This window comes from Molossus molossus, unplaced genomic scaffold, assembly GCF_014108415.1.
Source record: "Molossus molossus isolate mMolMol1 unplaced genomic scaffold, mMolMol1.p scaffold_m16_p_19, whole genome shotgun sequence".
Classification (NCBI taxonomy): Eukaryota; Metazoa; Chordata; class Mammalia; order Chiroptera; family Molossidae; genus Molossus; species Molossus molossus.
The window spans coordinates 24,890,118-24,907,238 of record NW_023425354.1 but is presented as its reverse complement, the minus strand read 5'-3'; the positions used below and the strand labels follow the sequence as shown (position 1 = coordinate 24,907,238).

General features: G+C 41.3%; 2 protein-coding genes across 6 annotated transcripts in view; one reads left to right on the top strand and one right to left on the bottom strand.

Moving 5' to 3' along the window:
* Window positions 1-14,101, bottom strand: part of MBTD1 (mbt domain containing 1) — a 65,259-nt gene extending 51,158 nt beyond the window's left edge. The window contains exons 1-3 of one of the 5 annotated variants that reach the window (XM_036268494.1): window positions 13,861-14,101; window positions 12,880-12,943; window positions 8,320-8,417 (exon numbers count right to left, since the gene is read on the bottom strand). The gene's annotated coding sequence lies outside the window, so the exon portion shown is untranslated. Of the gene's footprint in view, window positions 1-8,319; window positions 8,418-12,879; window positions 12,944-13,575; window positions 13,734-13,860 lie in introns of those variants that run through there. The other 4 variants (XM_036268492.1, XM_036268497.1, XM_036268496.1 and 1 more) reach the window with 4 other exon arrangements.
* A 167-nt stretch (window positions 14,102-14,268) lies between these two features.
* UTP18 (UTP18 small subunit processome component) overlaps window positions 14,269-17,121 on the top strand; it is a 32,105-nt gene continuing 29,252 nt past the window's right edge. The window contains exons 1-2 of the mRNA XM_036269778.1: window positions 14,269-14,667; window positions 16,496-16,608. Coding sequence (XP_036125671.1) covers window positions 14,329-14,667; window positions 16,496-16,608 — 452 coding nt within the window. The 5' untranslated portion in view covers window positions 14,269-14,328. The remainder of the gene's footprint in view (window positions 14,668-16,495; window positions 16,609-17,121) is intronic.

Sequence of the window (17,121 nt, the reverse complement as noted above, 5' to 3'; positions counted from 1 at the left end):
ATGTTGTAAACAAATGTGCTGTCATCCAGGTGCTGTTGTTCCATTTATAGAGCACAGGCAGAGTAGGTTTAGCATAATTCTTAAGGGCCCTAGGATTTTCAGATGGTAAATGAGCACTGGCTTCAACTTACACTAGTTGCATTAGCCCCTAACAAGAGTGTCAGCCTGTCCTTTGAAGCCAGGCATTAACTTCTCTCTACCTATTAAAATGCTAAGTGGGCCTTGGCCAGTTTGGCTCAGCGGTTAGAGCGTTGACCCGTGGACCAGAAGAGTCCCGGGTTCAGTTCCCGCTAAAGGCTTGTACCTTGGTTGCAGTCTGTCTCTGGCTCCGGTTGCGGTCGTGTGGGTGGCAGCCAGACAGTGTGTTTCTCTTGCATCGATGTTTCTCTCTCCCTTCAACTCTATCTGAAGATAAATGCAAAAAAAAAGTCCTCAGGTGGGGGGGGGAGGGGGTCCTAGATGGCATCTTCTTCCAGTATAAGGCTGTGTCACCTACACTGAAAATCTGTTCAGTGTAGCCATCTTCATTAATTTTCGTACCTAGATCTTCTGCTTAGCTTGCTGCAGCTTTTATATCAGCACTTCGCTACTTCATCTTGAACTTTTATGTTATGGAGATGGCTTCTTTCCTTAAACTTTATGAACCAACTTCTGCTAACTTCAAACTTCTTCTGCAACTTCCTCACCTTTCTCTCAGTCTTAACAGACTGGAAGAATAGTTAGGGCCTTGCTTTGGCTTAAAGGAATGTTGTGACTGGTATGATCTTCTATCTAGGCCACTAAAATTTTCTCTGTAACAATAAGGCTGTTTCACTTTCATATCATTTCTATGTTCACTAGAATAGCACTTTTGACTTCCAAGAATTTTCCCATGCATTCACAACTTGGCTCTATAGCACAAGAGGCCTAGCTTCTGACATGCTCTTCTCAGTAAGCTTAATCATTTCTAGCTTTGGAATTAAGTGAGAGATGTGTAACTCTTCCTTTCACTTGAATACTTAGAGGCCATTGTACGGTTATTAATTGGCCTAATTTCAACATTGTTGTGTCTCAGGGAATAGGGAGGCTGAAGGGCAGAAAAAAAGATGGGGAATAGCCAGTCAGTGGAGCAGTCAGAACACACAAAGCTTTTATCAATTAAGTTTTCTGTCTTGTATAGGCGTGGTTCCTGGCACCATAAAAACAATTACAATAGATCACCGATCACAGATCATTACAACAAATAGAGTAATGAAAAAGTTTGAAATGTTATGAGAATTACCAAAATGTGACGGACACAAAATGAGCAAACGCTGTTGGAAAAACAGCGCCAATAAATTTGTTCAGTGCAGTGTTGCCACAAATCTTCCATTTGTAGAAGAAAAAAAAAATGCAGCCCTGGCCGGTTTGGCTCAGCAGTTAGAGAGTCGGCCTGTGGTCCAGAGAGACCCGGGTTCGGTTCCCGCTAAGGGCATGTACCTCGGTTGCAGTTTGTCCCCGGCCCTGGTTGGTCGTGTGGGTGGCAGCCACTCGATGTGCCCCTTTCACGTTGATGTTTCTCTCTCTCTCTCTCTCTCTCTTCCTCTCTCTCCCTCCCACTCTATCTGAACAAAAAAATGTCCTCGGGTGAGGATAAAAAAAATAAAATGCAGTATCCACGAAGCACAACAAAACAGAGCACGGTAAAATGAGGCACTCCTGTATCTTACAGTACACTAGGTATCTTTGTAAATAAATTTTTTCTTTATTGATTTTAGAGACAGAGGAAGGGAGAGGGAGAGAAAGAAACATTGATGAGAGAGAACATCGATTAGCCACCTCCTGCATGGCCCCCACTGGGGATTGGGCCCACAATCTGGGCATGTGCCCTGAATAGGAATCAAACCAGTGACCTCTTGATGCATGGGGCAATGCTCAACCAGTGAGCTATACAGGCTGGGCCACTGAGTTATCTTTTTATAACTTAACTTTTTCTTTCAGTTGCAGAGGATATCAACTGAATCACTCCTAATAATTAAACCATACTCATTAATCTTATTCTAGTTTTTCCTTTTAATTCCTTTTGCCCTCAACTAATTTTTGGCTGCATTCTTTGTCAGAACACGTAACATTTAGGTACTATTTTTCTATTTATGTCCCTACACTTGACTTGAATCTTAGCTGAAAAAGATAAATGAGCCCAGTTGGTATAGCCCAGTGGATTGAGCATCGCTGCATGAATTGAGAGGTCCCAGTTCAATCCCCCAGCAGGGCACATGCCTGGGTTGTGGGCTTGATCCATAGTGGGGGGCGGGAGGAGGCATGCAGTAGGCAGCCAATTGATGTTTCTCTCAAACTGATGTTTCTGTATCTCTCCCACTTCCTCTTTCTCTAATAAATCAATAAAAATACATTTTTAAGAAAGATAAATTAAACTCTTTTCATGCTGCATTTTTGTGAGGATGAAGACCATTTTCAGGAATCAAGCTGTTGACATTCCAGAAAATGTTGACACCACTCTGAAGGGATGGTTATTGTGAAGAGCGCCAGAGGCACCATATGGAAGGACTTCAATCACATCAATATAGAACTCAAGTGTCCTTGGAAGGAAAAGAAAAGGCTCCACGTTAACAAATGGTGGGGAAATAGGAACGAATTGGCTACCGTTTGTACAATCTGCAGTCATGTGTAGAATGCGATCAAGGGTGTTACACCGGGCTTCCATTACTAGATATCTGTTCTGTGTACGCTCATTCCCCATCAATGTCAATACTCAAGTGAATGGTTCTCTCGTTGAAATCCAAAATTTCTTGGGCTAACAACACGTCCTCAGTATTCAGATGAGGTCAAGTGTTGCTTGTTCAGTATCTCAAGCCCAGAAAGATGAGTTAATTCTTGAAACGATATTGAACTTGTATCAAACTCAGCTGCTTTAACAAGCCACAACAGCTAAAAAGGATATAAGAAAATTTTTGGATGGTATCTGTGTTTTTGAAAAAGGAACAGTTCAGCTGGCTGATAAGATCTAAGTTGTTCAACCATAGAAACAGCAAGGTGCTGAATGATTCCTCAGACTTATTTGTGATACTTTAAGGCCATGTATTGAAAAAAAAAAGATAAATGAAATATTCACTGTTAAGTCTTTTTGTAGAACATTTCCCAAAACGTCTTCCTGATGAAGCTCAGCCCTTAGATTTCCTCAGGAAGGGATAGTGAGTACAGTATTCTGAGTTCCTGCCATATTCAAAATCGTTTTCCTACCGTCTTGACAACTGAAGGACAGTTGACTGAATATAAAATCATTGGTTAGCATTTTTCCTCATACTGCTCTATGTTATCTCGCTTTGTATGGCGCTTTTGAGAAATCTGGTAGCAGCCTTACTCTCTTCCTTTGTAAGTCACTTCATCTTTTTGCCTGGAGGCCCTAGGAATTTGTATCTTTAAAGCTTTACTAGGATATATCCTAATGTTTACTCCTAGTATGAGCTTTTGATGTATAGATTCAAATCTTTTACTTCCAGAGTTTTCTTGGATGAGCCATACTGGCTGGACTTAAATGATATTTAAATATTAATTTTTTCACCCCTCTTGAGGGACAATAATTACACACATTAGACTTTTTGGGACCGTATTCCATTTAAATAGTCAAATTTAAAAAACAAATCTCATCTTCTAGATTGTTTTACTGCTTTTCTTCAATGCTTTTAATTATACTAACATTTGAATCTATTGTTCCGAGGGAACCTTATAACTTAGTCTTCAATCCTGATATGATTTTGTTTTCTTCTTCTCTTTTCTGAGTTTGATCTACTCCTTTATTTCTTCCTGTTTTCTCATTCCTTTCTGTACTAGTTTCATATTTCTGATTCAAGGTGTCTTCCCCTCCCTCCCCCCCGGTAGCTGAAATGCTTAGATTCACACAGTTTCTTATTTATAGCAGTTTTGTATGGATGTGGTCCACTCTTTTCTCTTTCTCTTTCGATTCATTTCAGGGTCAGAGTCCCTAGTCCACAAATACATCTTAAGTTTACTTTCTTTTCCTGAAGCATTATTTTTTTCCTTCTCTTTCATTCTCTTTTTAAAGCTCACTATAAATTTTAATCCACAATATGTTACCTTAAAGACACACTGAATACCTTGAATTAGAAAATAAAATATAATGATCAAATTTAATTTTGTAAATACTTCTAATGGTACAGAGAGATTTCCCTCAAGTCCAACTCTGTAATTATGCTGTTTGCGTTCTATGAACCACACCAATAGCAAACTGTGTAAAGACTACAAGTCAAGCTTGTTAAAATAATGGTCACAATGTACTGTTTGCTAATTCAAACAACACAGTTCATTTATTCTTTTATTCATTAATAAATTCCCTTATGTAGAATGAAATATATTACTCCATGCTTATCACGAAATAGAGGTTTCTTCTTCCAGTATATCAGGGAATCAGTGATTACTTAGTACAGGAGAAAACATCTATTTTAATTATATCGACATAGTTACTTCTTAGGTGTGTCATCTTCAATGCAGAAAGAGCACTTTTTCTTGAGGCAGTAGCAAATTAATAGCACTGATATGAAAAGTGGCAAATCTAATGGTTGTCAGCATTGCTTTAAGAATTTTGAGGCAGCCTGGCTGGTGTGGCTGTTGAGTGAATGTTGTCCTGTATACCAAGAGGTCACTGGTTCGATTCTTGATCAGGGCACATGCCCAGGTTTCGGGCTCGGTTCCCAGTGTGTGGATGTGCAGGAAGCAACCAATCTTTTTTTCTCTTCACTGCCATTTCTCCAAGTCTTCATGTCTTCACCCCTTCCCTATGAAGCAATGCTTATAATTTAATGCTACCAATTTTGGTAGATAACTTTCAAGCTCTTTCTGTTGTTAGAGCTGAGAGCTATCAAATTTCAACTCTATATTCAGTATTTTGCAAATCAGTGATGGAATGTTCTCCTTTGGAAGTGATATCTTGTGCTTCATCTAAGTCTTCCATGCCCCTAAACTCTTCCAGTGAATCTGCTAAAGCTTTCTCTCTCCCACTCTTCACACCCACAGGAATGAGCAGAAGGTGCTCTTAGAATCTGATTTACATCTCTACTTGTAGGTAATTTGAAGGTTGTGCTAATATGTTTCTTAATAATGCTGAAGGCATGGGTAGTGTGTGATTTATATGTGCTCTTTGTTAGCTTTATAGATTTATAGGAAGGTGGGTGGGAAAATTGGATCAGGCCAGACCTAGAAGCCTATACATGCATATTTAAGTAGTATATTAGAATATATTATCTTAGAAATATTGCTTTTGTCACTTTCTGAAATACTTCACCTTTCACTAGACTCACTTTATGTATTATCTAACAGTTTTCCAGAGTAAGTCTTCTTCATCTTCATATAATTTGACTCAGAAACACAGTTTGCCCTATAGGATTTTATTTGTAAATCCAGTAATAACCTCTTAAAAGATTATTTTTGCTAATTTGTAAATGTCTCATAATTATTAATACAATTAATATTTACAGGACACTTATTATGTGTTAGACACAGTCTAAACACTTAATGTGTAGTGAAATATTTAATCCCTACAAGTATCATTATTCCCATTTTAGAGATGAGGAAGCAGAGGCTCAAATAGGCTAAGCAATTTGTCCAAGGTCATTCAGCTAAAATGATCACTTACAATATGAATTAAAGGAATAATCTTAGTGCTAAATTTTAACCGCTTTTTTCTTAATTATGGTTCTGTTAGCTAACCTCTGCAAGCTTAGAAAACAAGGATCAAATAAAACTGTTTTATGTAATGTGCCTTTTTTAACACTTCGCTCTTTAAAATAAAATTGAAAAATCAGCCCTGGCCGATTTGGCTCAGCAGTTGGACCGTCAGCCTGCAGTCCGGAGAGACTAGTATTCGGTTCCCGCCGGGGGCACATACCTCGGTTGCGGTTTGTCCCCGGCCCTGGTTGGGTCATACAGGGGGCAGCCACTCGGTGTGTCCCTTTCGCGTGGATCTCTCTCTCTCTTCCTCTCTCCCTCTCCATCTGAACAACAACAAAAGAAAAACTGAAAAATCATGTTAGGTGACTTTTAAGTCACCTTGACTATAAAGTGATGGGATGACTCCAGGTGAGGAAACCTCACCTAATATTTGGGCACATATGGTAACTCTTCATTCATCACAGAAGAAGTCAAAAGAGAGTATCTAAAATTCATGCACTAAGTAATATAACCTAATTATCTAGAATAATGGAAATAGATACTAGATTAAAAAGCTAAAATAATTAAAAGCTGTCTCATGAGAGCTGAATTGGGAAGAAAAAGGAGTGCTGCAAGAGATACTTTTTTGGCAGTTCTGTTATCATTAACATCACACTATCAAATGCACATCTTTTATAAAAATAAAAGGTAATTTTTTTTTTTTTATCCTCACCCGAGGACATTTTTCCATTTTTTTTTGTACAGATAGAGTGGGAGGGAGAGAGAGGAAGGGAGAGAGAGAGAGAAACATCGACGTGAAGGGACACATCGAGTGGCTGCCACCCGCACGACCAACCAGGGCCGGGGACAAACTGCAACCGAGGTACATGCCCTTAGCGGGAACCGAACCCGGGTCTCTCTGTACTGCAGGCTGACGCTCCAACCACTGAGCCAAACCGGCCAGGGCAAAAGGTAATTTTTATAAAGTAAAAACTACTTTTTAAAAATTCATGAAACTGATACAAATTTGAGATTGATGTTATCTGGTACTGGCAAATTTATGCCATCTTTTTGGAATGCAATTTGACATTACTGATGAAGGCTTAAAAAAAAAACAAAAACACAAAAAAACAAAGAGTATGCCTTTTGACCATATAATAACACTTTTAAAAATCTGCCCTTCAGAGACACTCATAGGACACAAGAATCTATGTGGAAAAGTTTCTTGCAGCAATAATATAACAGTTAAAAACTAGAGGCAATCTAATTATCAGTAGGAAAATGATCAGCAATAGGCAAAATAGTGAAAAACAAATTGTAAAATATGAATAGTACGACTCACTTTTTATTAAAAGAAACAATACATGCTGGTGTATGCACAGATTGATATATCTATGTTTGCTTATGTATGCATTTACAAAGTTCCTAGAAGGGATAGGGTGAGGAAAGGATGGCAGAATGATTTAAACATTTTTATATTTTTTCTTTTTAAAAGCAGCAAATGTGTAATATTTCTGGAACGAAAAGTCAAACAAAACAGAGGCTTTTATAGTGGTAAAATGTAAGGAGTCACAAATCAGCAGAATTCCATTTTCCTATTATAACTCACCCTGATGAACCTTTCCGTCTATAAAATCTACAAAGTAATTAAAAGAAACAGCCATTGAGTGTCATTCCATGGTCTGAGAGGTCTCGCTGGATTCCCGGTCAGCTCATGTGCCCAGATTGTAGGTTCAATCCCCAGTTGGGGAGCATGCAGGAGGTAGCCAATTGATGTTTCTCTCTCACATCGATGCTTCTCTCTCTCTCTACCTCTCTCTCTAAAAAAAATAAAAAATAAAAATAAAAAAATACAGCTGTTAACTTGTTGGTATAATCAACCAAAAGTTCCAATGAAAGTATAAACATTTCTAGAAGAATTTTTACAGAAAATATTTGAGAATCCAAATGTAAACATGTTTAAATACACAACAAAGTTCTAATAGTATAATTTTGTTATGAATAAACTCATTAAAAGTTAAAAACTCTCCATTATGCAAACCAGTAGAATGGTCCACATAAACTCCAAAGTCTCGTATTTAGTCACGAAATACAAATTTTTCTAAATCCTTAAATTTGAAAGTTGTATGTATAAACTTACCAAATTCAAAATAAAAATCAATAGATGCACTATGATGACTGAACTCAATAGGAGCTAAAGAGCTATTTAGCTCTTACTGGTCTCTTTCTCATTCCACCATACAATGGAAAGCAGTCTAGCATAGTGCTACAACTCACCAGCCTAAACAGATATGCCTCTATTCTTTCTAAGCTTACTATTAAGAGGAAAATAATGGTAAGGACTTGGGATTATTAAGTTTTTGTTTCCCACAATTTCAATGTGAAAGAATAAACTCAGGTCAATGACACAATCAGGAGGAAATAGAAAGTAATAATATCCTGAATAACCCACCTAGAGAAACTGAAAAGTTCCCAGGGAATGACAGGAGAGGTCAATACATTATATAACTATACTCTAAGATTTAAAGTAACAGTGATCCAAAGGAAGATGTTTTTTATCTACAAAAATACAAATTTCTACTCTTTGGGTTCTGGTTCTACCACTTATGACTTTGGACATAACAATTACTTGGATCTCAATTTCCCTGTCTTCTAAATAAGTAAAACACCACTTACCACACAGGAAGGATGTATGAGAAAATAAATAATTCACATGAATGGGCTTTCAGTTCTTCAGAAGAAAGCTATGAATCCTTAAGTATGAACCTGAAAAGCTATTAAAAATAAGACGACCATGTCAAAATTAAGTCTGAAACACAGTAGCCTAGAGATTCTTTAAGATCATTATTAGCTATCAATTCTACTCAAATAACAGAGTTCATACTAAAGCTGTAGTGCAAATGTAGTTTGAGCAATCAACGATATCATTTAATATAGTAAAAACAAGTTAAACAGGTTATCCGGCATCATGCTGATTTAATACGACCTAAATCAATGTAAAATGATGATATTCTCTTAGCATTTATCTTTTAAAAACACATTTGGAGCTAGTTGCTCAAAAGATAATCACCGAACAATAATAACTATGGGGTATTAATAATGAAACAATCACCCCAGCTAAATTGGTTGAGTGTTGACTTGTTTAATGAAATGTCACTGGCTTGATTCCCAGTCAGGGCACATAACTAGTTTTCAAGTTCAGTTCCCTGTGGGGAGTGTATGGGAGGCAACCAATGGATGTTTCTCTCTCTTTCTCCCCCTCAACCTTCCTCTCTCAAAAAAAAGAAAAAACAATTAAAATAGGGTTAAACCTATGTGTACATGGGGTCATTTCTCTGGTGTATAAAATAAGCGAAAACTAGCTAATTCAAGTTTTGAAATCGAAAATTAAAGTAATAGGTAGCATTATCCAATACTTATTGAACAATATATACAAATCATTATGCTAAGCACCAGAAATACAAAAAAGTGTTAGGTTTAATATGTCCTATGATTAGACTGCAAAACTATGACCAAATAGTGGGGAGGACAAGAAATTATTATATTAATTAAGGACTACTGTATACAACCAGTTCTATAAGAATGAAGTAGGAACTGGATAATACAGTGAAAAGGGAAAAAGAAACAGGAGTCCTGGGAAGATGACATTTAAATGATCATTTATAGCAGCTTACATTTTCTTATGCAGTGGGTCACCATATAAGATTGGAGGTTTACAGAAACCTTGGGAGGGAGGGAGGCAGGGCTGATACTCAGCTCAAATTTTAGATGAGAAAAATGAAGCTCAGAGATTAGGCAACTTGCCTAAGATCACAGGTCAGGATATGGCAGAAATAGAGCCAGGCCAGTTTGCCAACTCTATCCAGAGCTCATGTCTACTATGTAAAGTCATCAATACTAAAGTGATAACTAGAAGGGAGGTCAGAAATCTTCTAATGCAGTGTTTCCCAAACCAATGTGATTTAAAAAAAAGAAAAAACACCTTTCTGGGACACGCATTAAAAACAAAGATTCCCAGCCCTGGTGGTTTGACTCCACAGAGCATCAGCCAAGGACCCAAGGGTGGGTACAATTGCTGGTCAAAGGCACATATTTGGGTTGCAGGTTCCATCCCCAGACTCAGCTGGAGTCACGTGGGAGGCAACCAATCGATGTCTCTCTCACTCCCTTCCATTCTATCTAAAAATCAATGAAAAAATATCCTTGGGTGAGGATTAACCAACCAACCAACCAACCAACCAACCAACACAAAAAGAAACATAGATTCCCAGACACCGCTACAGAGCTACTGAATGACAACCTTCAGGAGAGAGGTTTTATATTTTTACAAGAGCTCTAAGAGGTGATTCTAGTGACTAGTTGTGCTTGGAAAACCCTGTTGCATACCTGTACGTAAAATATGGCAGACACGTGGCTATTTACTTTTACATTGATTACGTTAAAAAAAACAACTGGGTTCCTTAGTTACATTACCTACCTTTTAAGTGCTCAATAGCCACATGTGGCTAGTGACTACAATACTGGGAGGCACAGTATAGGGCATTTCAAATCCTGAAGAAAATTTATTGGATAATGCTGATTCTAGACCAACATTTCTACTGTGAGGGTAAGAAAACTGAGGCACAGGATCTTGTCCAATAAGTGCCATGAAGCTAGTTAGTGGCAGAATTGAAATTCTAACCTACTCTGCCAATGCCCCTCCTATTACATCACTTTTTCTCACCTCAAATTCAGGGTTTATTCAAACAGAATTATTTTTTCCCACCCTTTCTTGTGGGTTCCAGCAAAGCAAGAAGAGAAATTCTAAATTTGTGTGTGGGGAAATTCTAAAAACAGGTTCCTTAGGAAAAAAAAAATCACAATGAAATCTAAACCAAGCAGCAATCATTATATAAAAGTAAAAGTAATCTTAGATAATTAAGACTATCCTGGTGTTAGGAGGCTTGTTTTAACTATTTTTTTTTTTTTTTTTTTTTTTTATCCTCACCCGAGGATATTTTTCCATTTTTTGTACAGATAGAGTGGGAGGCAGAGAGAGGAAGGGAGAGAGAGAGAGAAACATCGACGTGAAGGGACACATCGAGTGGCTGCCACCCGCACGACCAACCAGGGCCGGGGACAAACTGCAACCGAAGTATGTGCCCTTAGCGGGAACCGAACCCGGGTCTCTCCGGACCGCAGGCCGACGCTCTAACCGCTGAGCCAAACTGGCCAGGGCTGTTTTAACTATTTTAAGTCCTTCTTCTACCGTCCTGATGTTTTTATCTTTCTTGGATTTGAAATCCTGAAACTACTAATACGTTTCAATTGGCTTACCTTAAAATTATAAATGTGAAATAATTAAATATTATTTAGCAAACATTTTAAAGATGAAAAATTGAGAAACAAGGAGCAACCAAAAAAAAAAAAAACAGTGACTTGTCTAATTTTAGAATGTGGTCACTCAAACCACTGAGCACTTGTGGCTTACAGTAATTCAGTGGTTTAGTATTTATGCCTTAATACATTGTTTTCACTTCTAAGCTATAGTTTTTACCTTTTAACTACTATGCTATGCTTTAAAATAATTTAAGTTGTTTTCACTTCTAATGTAACTGAGGGACTAGAAGCACCTGAACATCTAGGAGGGTTTAAACACTCATTAGGCAACATACAGCCAGCCGTAACACAGCAATGTCCTCTTTAAAATAAAACCAGTTGTTCCTGTCTAGTATGTTTAGAATGCAAATGTCTGCAAAGTCAGTCCACTTAAGTCATGACAGTTCATGTTTAAAGCAAGCAGGAAATAACTTGGAGCTCCATATTACAGCACTTAAAACTCTAAAGACAGAATTATACAGCTCTATTAATTCTTTTTAGTATCTAGTATTCATAGCCATGTTAAATTTCAGTGACTAAATTTAGAGAAAATACTGTAAGTCAAAGTTTGCATTAAATTAAATGGTTAAAAAACATGACCCAAATAAGATACTTATGAACCAATGCTTATTTAAGATGGTTTTTGCCATAATTTGCAAGGCATCCAGAAGTCTGGGATGGGGTTCTATATAAATAGAAGTGATTTGTTATTCAGAGGCGGTGGTGCAAAAAGACAGCTATTTTCTTTCTAAACACTCTTTGGTGTTGATGTAAACAAATAAAAAAAATACTGTTTAAACACACTAGAGCACAGCAACAGCCTCTAAGTCATAAAAGAGGGAGAGAAAAAAATGTCTGTGCCCTAACATTTTAAACAGGGGACTAGGAGTTTAAAGAGAAATTTATTCCCTGGCTTTTAGACCAGATTCATTACTTCTACATTTTATCTGTTATGTCTTGACTCTCACACTTTACCATATCAGGAAGAGGAAATCATGTGCCCCCAAGATTTTTATGCCAACAAAACTACTTTTGGTGGAAGTATAGCTCACCAGATGAAGAACATTAGAAAAACGCTAAGTGACAGACAATAGTAGAAACTGAAGTCTCAACTACTAAGTGCTAAATACTGGCATATACGAACGTAAGGAGCATGAAGAAGATTGCAAACATTAAAATGTTGCAAAAGTTTCAAATCTCATAGACTTGGGGGGGGAAAACAGAGAATGAAATGAAAGCGTTGTGTAGTAGGAGCCTTGAGAAGACCAGCTGGAAAGGAACATACAGGTCAAAAGGAGGGGAGGTAAGGGGTCTTTTGATCATCCCTCTACCAGCAGATGCTTCTAACAGCTTCAGTACTATCCCCAGGAGGCAATTTTAGGCATCATTAGGGAAAGTGATTCAGGCAACAAGCAAAAGGTGCTCTGAGACAGAACTATCGAGATGATGCTCAAATTTCTAACTTCCAAAAGATGCACTAGTGAGAGGCAACTGCCACGAAATCCCCAGACCATAATTCCCAGGCTTCCTGTAGAAAAATATCAACCATTCTCAGATATATAAACCAGCACTTTTGAAACTAACCCAGCAAAGTTTTCTGCTGGCCTTCACTATCTCTCAAACCCTCCTCCCTTCACTTCCCTGCTGTTCTTTCCTGGCACACAAAATATAGGCCAATGAGCGGTGGGTGGGTGAGGAGGATGTGAGAGAAAATTTGAGAAGTAAAAAAGGGAGCAACTTAACAAGGGCATGAATGAGACTACAGGGTCTATTAAAGGCAGGCAAACAATTAGAAGCACTGAAAAACGAAAAGGACTTTCCGGGCAGCAGTGAATGCTCAGTGTTGGTAGGGATTGAAGCAGAGGACAGACTACCTACCACTTGTCAGAGAGGCTGCAGAGGGGACGGCTGCTTTGGGTGACCTCTAATGTCTCTTCCGACTCTGAAATGTTAGGATTCTTATTTCACAAAAGAGAACGCAATGGTCATAGAAGCCCACCACTTCGAACCCTTTTAAACTAAAGCGGCCTAGGAGGCTGCTTCCCAAACACCACTCCCACCTCTCCCTCCCACACGTGCCCACCCCGCCCCCTTTCAATAGTCACCTCCACGTGCGAAATGCCTCGCGGCACTCGCCCCAAAGCGGATAGGCACCTTCCCCCGCAAAGCACCACAACTATGGCCCCCCGGGGAAGTGAGGGCTCCACTCTCCCACCCTGGGCGGCAAAAAAGTAAAAGTCTCAAATCCAGCCTCCCCCTTCCACCAGCCAAAGCTGAAGGGGGAGGTGACGGGACACAGAGGAAAACTTTCTTCTAAATTTTTTCTTCCAAAGAGTGTACATAGAGTGTAGAGAGAACCCCGAAGAGTCCGGGGCTGAGGGGGTTGGGGGAGGGGAACCCCCCGAACCGTTTAACGGCCGGTAGGGGGAGGGGAGCTTCGGAGGTTGAGGGGGCGTGGGATGGAGAAACAGGCCGGGGAGCGGGGTCAAAGAGCTGCAGGGGCTCCTGGGGTCGGGGAGCTGCAGGCGTTCCCCCCACCTGGCACACAAAGCGGCTGCCGCGCTCGGTTCTCACCAGATCCTTTGTGTTTTCCATCAGGGCCTCATGGGTAGGGGTTGTCCGTGCTCCCCGGGCCCGCGGCGCCCCCTCCCCGAGCTGGGGGCAGGCACCTCTCCCCGGGGCTACGGCGACTACAGGGGTGCCCCGGCTGGGCCCAGACCGGTGGCAGCTGCGGCAGCCCCCGGATTTCCCCCCTTTAACTAGGGTGGCCCCAGGATATCAACAACATTAGCATAGCCCTCCCTCCCCAGCGCGCCTGCGCCGTGACCCGCGCCCCGATTGGCCCACTTCCCTACATACCCTCCGCGCTCTGGTCCAGCGTGGGACCCTCTGCAGGCTCCGTACTCCAAGGGCCGTACCAAGACGAAGGGGTGGAAAATGCAATTGGGGCTCGTGTGAAGTAGAGTGGTTAAAAAGTCAGAAGGAAAAGTAAAAGTTTCATTTAGTCATCTCTGTTTATACTCTGGCTTTCATATGCTCCTTTCAATCAGTTGTGGCTGCTAAGTTGTGTTGGAAAAAAATTTCCACTCCAGTCACGCCGCCTCCCCCTCCACCCGGAAGATTGATCCTCCCGTAGGAACTCCCATACGGGAGGGGCTCGTGCGGGGAGTGGGCGTTACGTAGGGCGAGAGTGTTGGTCACGTGCTAGCAGGCTGCGCAGGCTCCTTCCGGCCCCTCGGGGCCTCAGCCGCAGCGGACAGCTCCTCGCCTCGGCGCACGCGCAGTGAGGTTCCACGTGAGCGCCTGCGTTTGTTCTCAAACCCAACGATGCCACCGGAACGGAGGAGCCGAACGAGACCGGAACGGAGAACTGGAGCGAGGCCGAACCGGAAGACCGGAATGAAGCCGGACAGGAAAGTCGGAGCGAGGCCGGGCGGGCCGCCCCGAAAGGCTGCTTATTCATCCCAGCGGAAACCGCCGGCCCGGCCGAGAGCAGCGGCCACTGCGATCGCAGTCGCAGCGGAGGAGGAGAGACGACTCAGGCAGCGGAACCGCCTGACGCTGGAGGAGGACAAGCCGGCAGTGGAGCGGTGCCTGGAGGAGCTGGTTTTCGGCGACATCGAGGACAACGAGGACGCGCTGCTGCAGCGTTTGCGAGGCCCGCGGGTGAGAGAGGCCGCGGTGCGCGGGCTGAGCGCGCTCGGGCGGGGCGCGCGGTAGGCGGCGAACCTCCGGAGGCGGAGCCTGGGCGACCTGCGGCGCCGAGGAGCACCCAGGTGGGAGGGAGCCCGAGAACGCGGGCGCCGAGCGGGCAGGCGGAAAGTCTCGGGAGCGCGGAGACCGCACCTCTCCCAGTCCGGGTGGGAGCGGCTGCGCCTGGTATCCAGCAGGCGCTCAGCACTTTGGCGACCTGGAGTCCTGAGCATCTTTCGTGGCTTAGCCCCATTTAGCTTCAAACTGTTTCTTCCTTCGTGGTCGTTTGATCGTCTGCCTCCAATACCTTGCGGTGATTCAAGAGTTCCACTTGGTTTGTGGAATCAGAATTCTTAGGCACGGGTCTGGAAATCTGCGTTTTAACATTTCTCCAAGTGACTGGCTCTCCAACTTTGATAATGACCCATGTATTCGTCTATTCAGCAAATATTTGTAAGCCTGATGGGTGCCAGCTATTTTTCCTGGCAATGAAAACCTGGAGTGATTATATTTTTTACACTTAAAAAAATTTTTTTTTTCACTTTTTGTTCAGATAGAGTGGGAGGGGGAGAGAGGAAGAGAGAGAAACATCCACGTGAAAGGGACGCATCGAGTGGCTGCCACCCGCACAGCCCTTACCAGGGCCAAACTGCAGCCAGGTAGGTGCTCTTAGTGGGAACCGAACCCGGGTCTCTCTGGACCGCAGGTCGATGCTCTAACTGCTGAGCCAAACCGGGGAGGGCTACACTTTTTCAAAAGTCATCTCTTTTATTATATACCTACTCCCCCTATCCCCGAAGATAGGTGTCCCCGGCTTTGTTCGAGGCACTGCAGGAGAAAGAGCAATGGGAAAAAAATGGACAAAAATCCCTGCCATGGTGGAGCTTATGTGGCAGAGACAGAAGATAGGAGATAGTACTGCTGTAAAACTCGCAGTGACAAGTGCTTAAGAGGAAAAAAATAAAAGCATTCAGGGAAAGGTAGTTAAGTGTGTGTAGAGAAAGCCTGTGAAGTTTTACGTAGGGTGGTCAAGCAGAGCGTCACTGATACTTGCAGTTTGCTAAATGAATGTGGACCTAGGAGGTATCAACTTGATTGCCAAAAACGCGTTGGGTTGCTTATGGGAGAAGCTGCAGAAATCTAGTAGGGAGATGGAGAACTACTGGAAGAATGCTGAAGGGTGTGACTGTTTCCTAGTCAGGAAAAGAAACAGTCTATGTGAGGTGGGATTTATTGGGCTTTGAAGGGTCATAGGCTGGTAACAGCCAATAAAAATTATTTGTTCATTTCTCTCAGGTAGTTTGGGGAAAGCTCAAGCTCACTTCAGGAGTAGTCTGTGGTCTGGATTTAGACTTAATAGTACAGTATAATAACTTCTTGAGATGTTAGGGGGTCAGGAATGGCAGAAAAATGGAGAAGAGATATGTCTAAGAATATGAAATATGAGTTAACTGTAGTGTTCAATTATGTTAGTTTTATCTTTGAGTGCTGGTCTGCCTCTGGTTTCATAATTTCTGTAGTTCTGGGGTTTTTCCTCTCTTTTTTTCATGTGTCATCTTATCTTTTGTTGTTCTTGTCTTACTTGGTCTTTTCCTTAGAGCATGTTGAATGTTCTCTCCTTGACTGTTCCCTCTTACCTCGCCTGTCCAGTGTGTGGTACCATTCTCTAATTTCTTATTTTTCCTCCAGCATTTGCTGTGGTAGCATTCAGGGAATGCTATTATTTTATAAGAGGGTTGTAAAAGCAAAGCACCCCTGGATATGAAAAACTCAGTGCTTGAGGGCATTTTGTCTTCTCTAGATTCAAGCCCAGGAAGACTCAGATGACTCAGAAGTGAAGAATGAAGCAAAAGATAATTTTGCACCTCGAAAGAAGCCAGTTTGGGTTGATGAAGAAGATGAAGATGAGGAAATGTAAGTTGTCAAGTTTTTCTTCCAATCTGTCTGGATACTTCACAAGTTATTTTGCAGGTTTGAAAAAAGTTCTCTTTAATGTGATTGTGTGAAGATTTGAAAAATATTGGAAAGTATAGGAAAGAAAAGGTCATTCATGATCCTGCCAACAAGGTTCAAACCACTGTTAACATGTTGGCTTACTACTCTTCTTTTCTGTTTTCTTCCCTGTTTAGACCTGATTTTGCCTCCTAATTTGGCCAGTTCCTAACTGATCATGGGCAAGTTTGGAACTACCTTTTCTTGTTTGTAAAATGGAGTTAATGACAGTAACTGTATCAAAGGCTCTTGAGATTAAATTAAATAGTACATATAGAGCTCTTTGCACAATGCCTGAAACTGAGAAAAGGCTAAAACAACTTAGCACATGCAGTATGCACTTTAGTAGATGAATGATTGTATTGCATGCATTTTCCCCCCGCTTAAAAACAACCCATCTAAATAAAGATTTTTATTTATTTTTTATCCTTACCC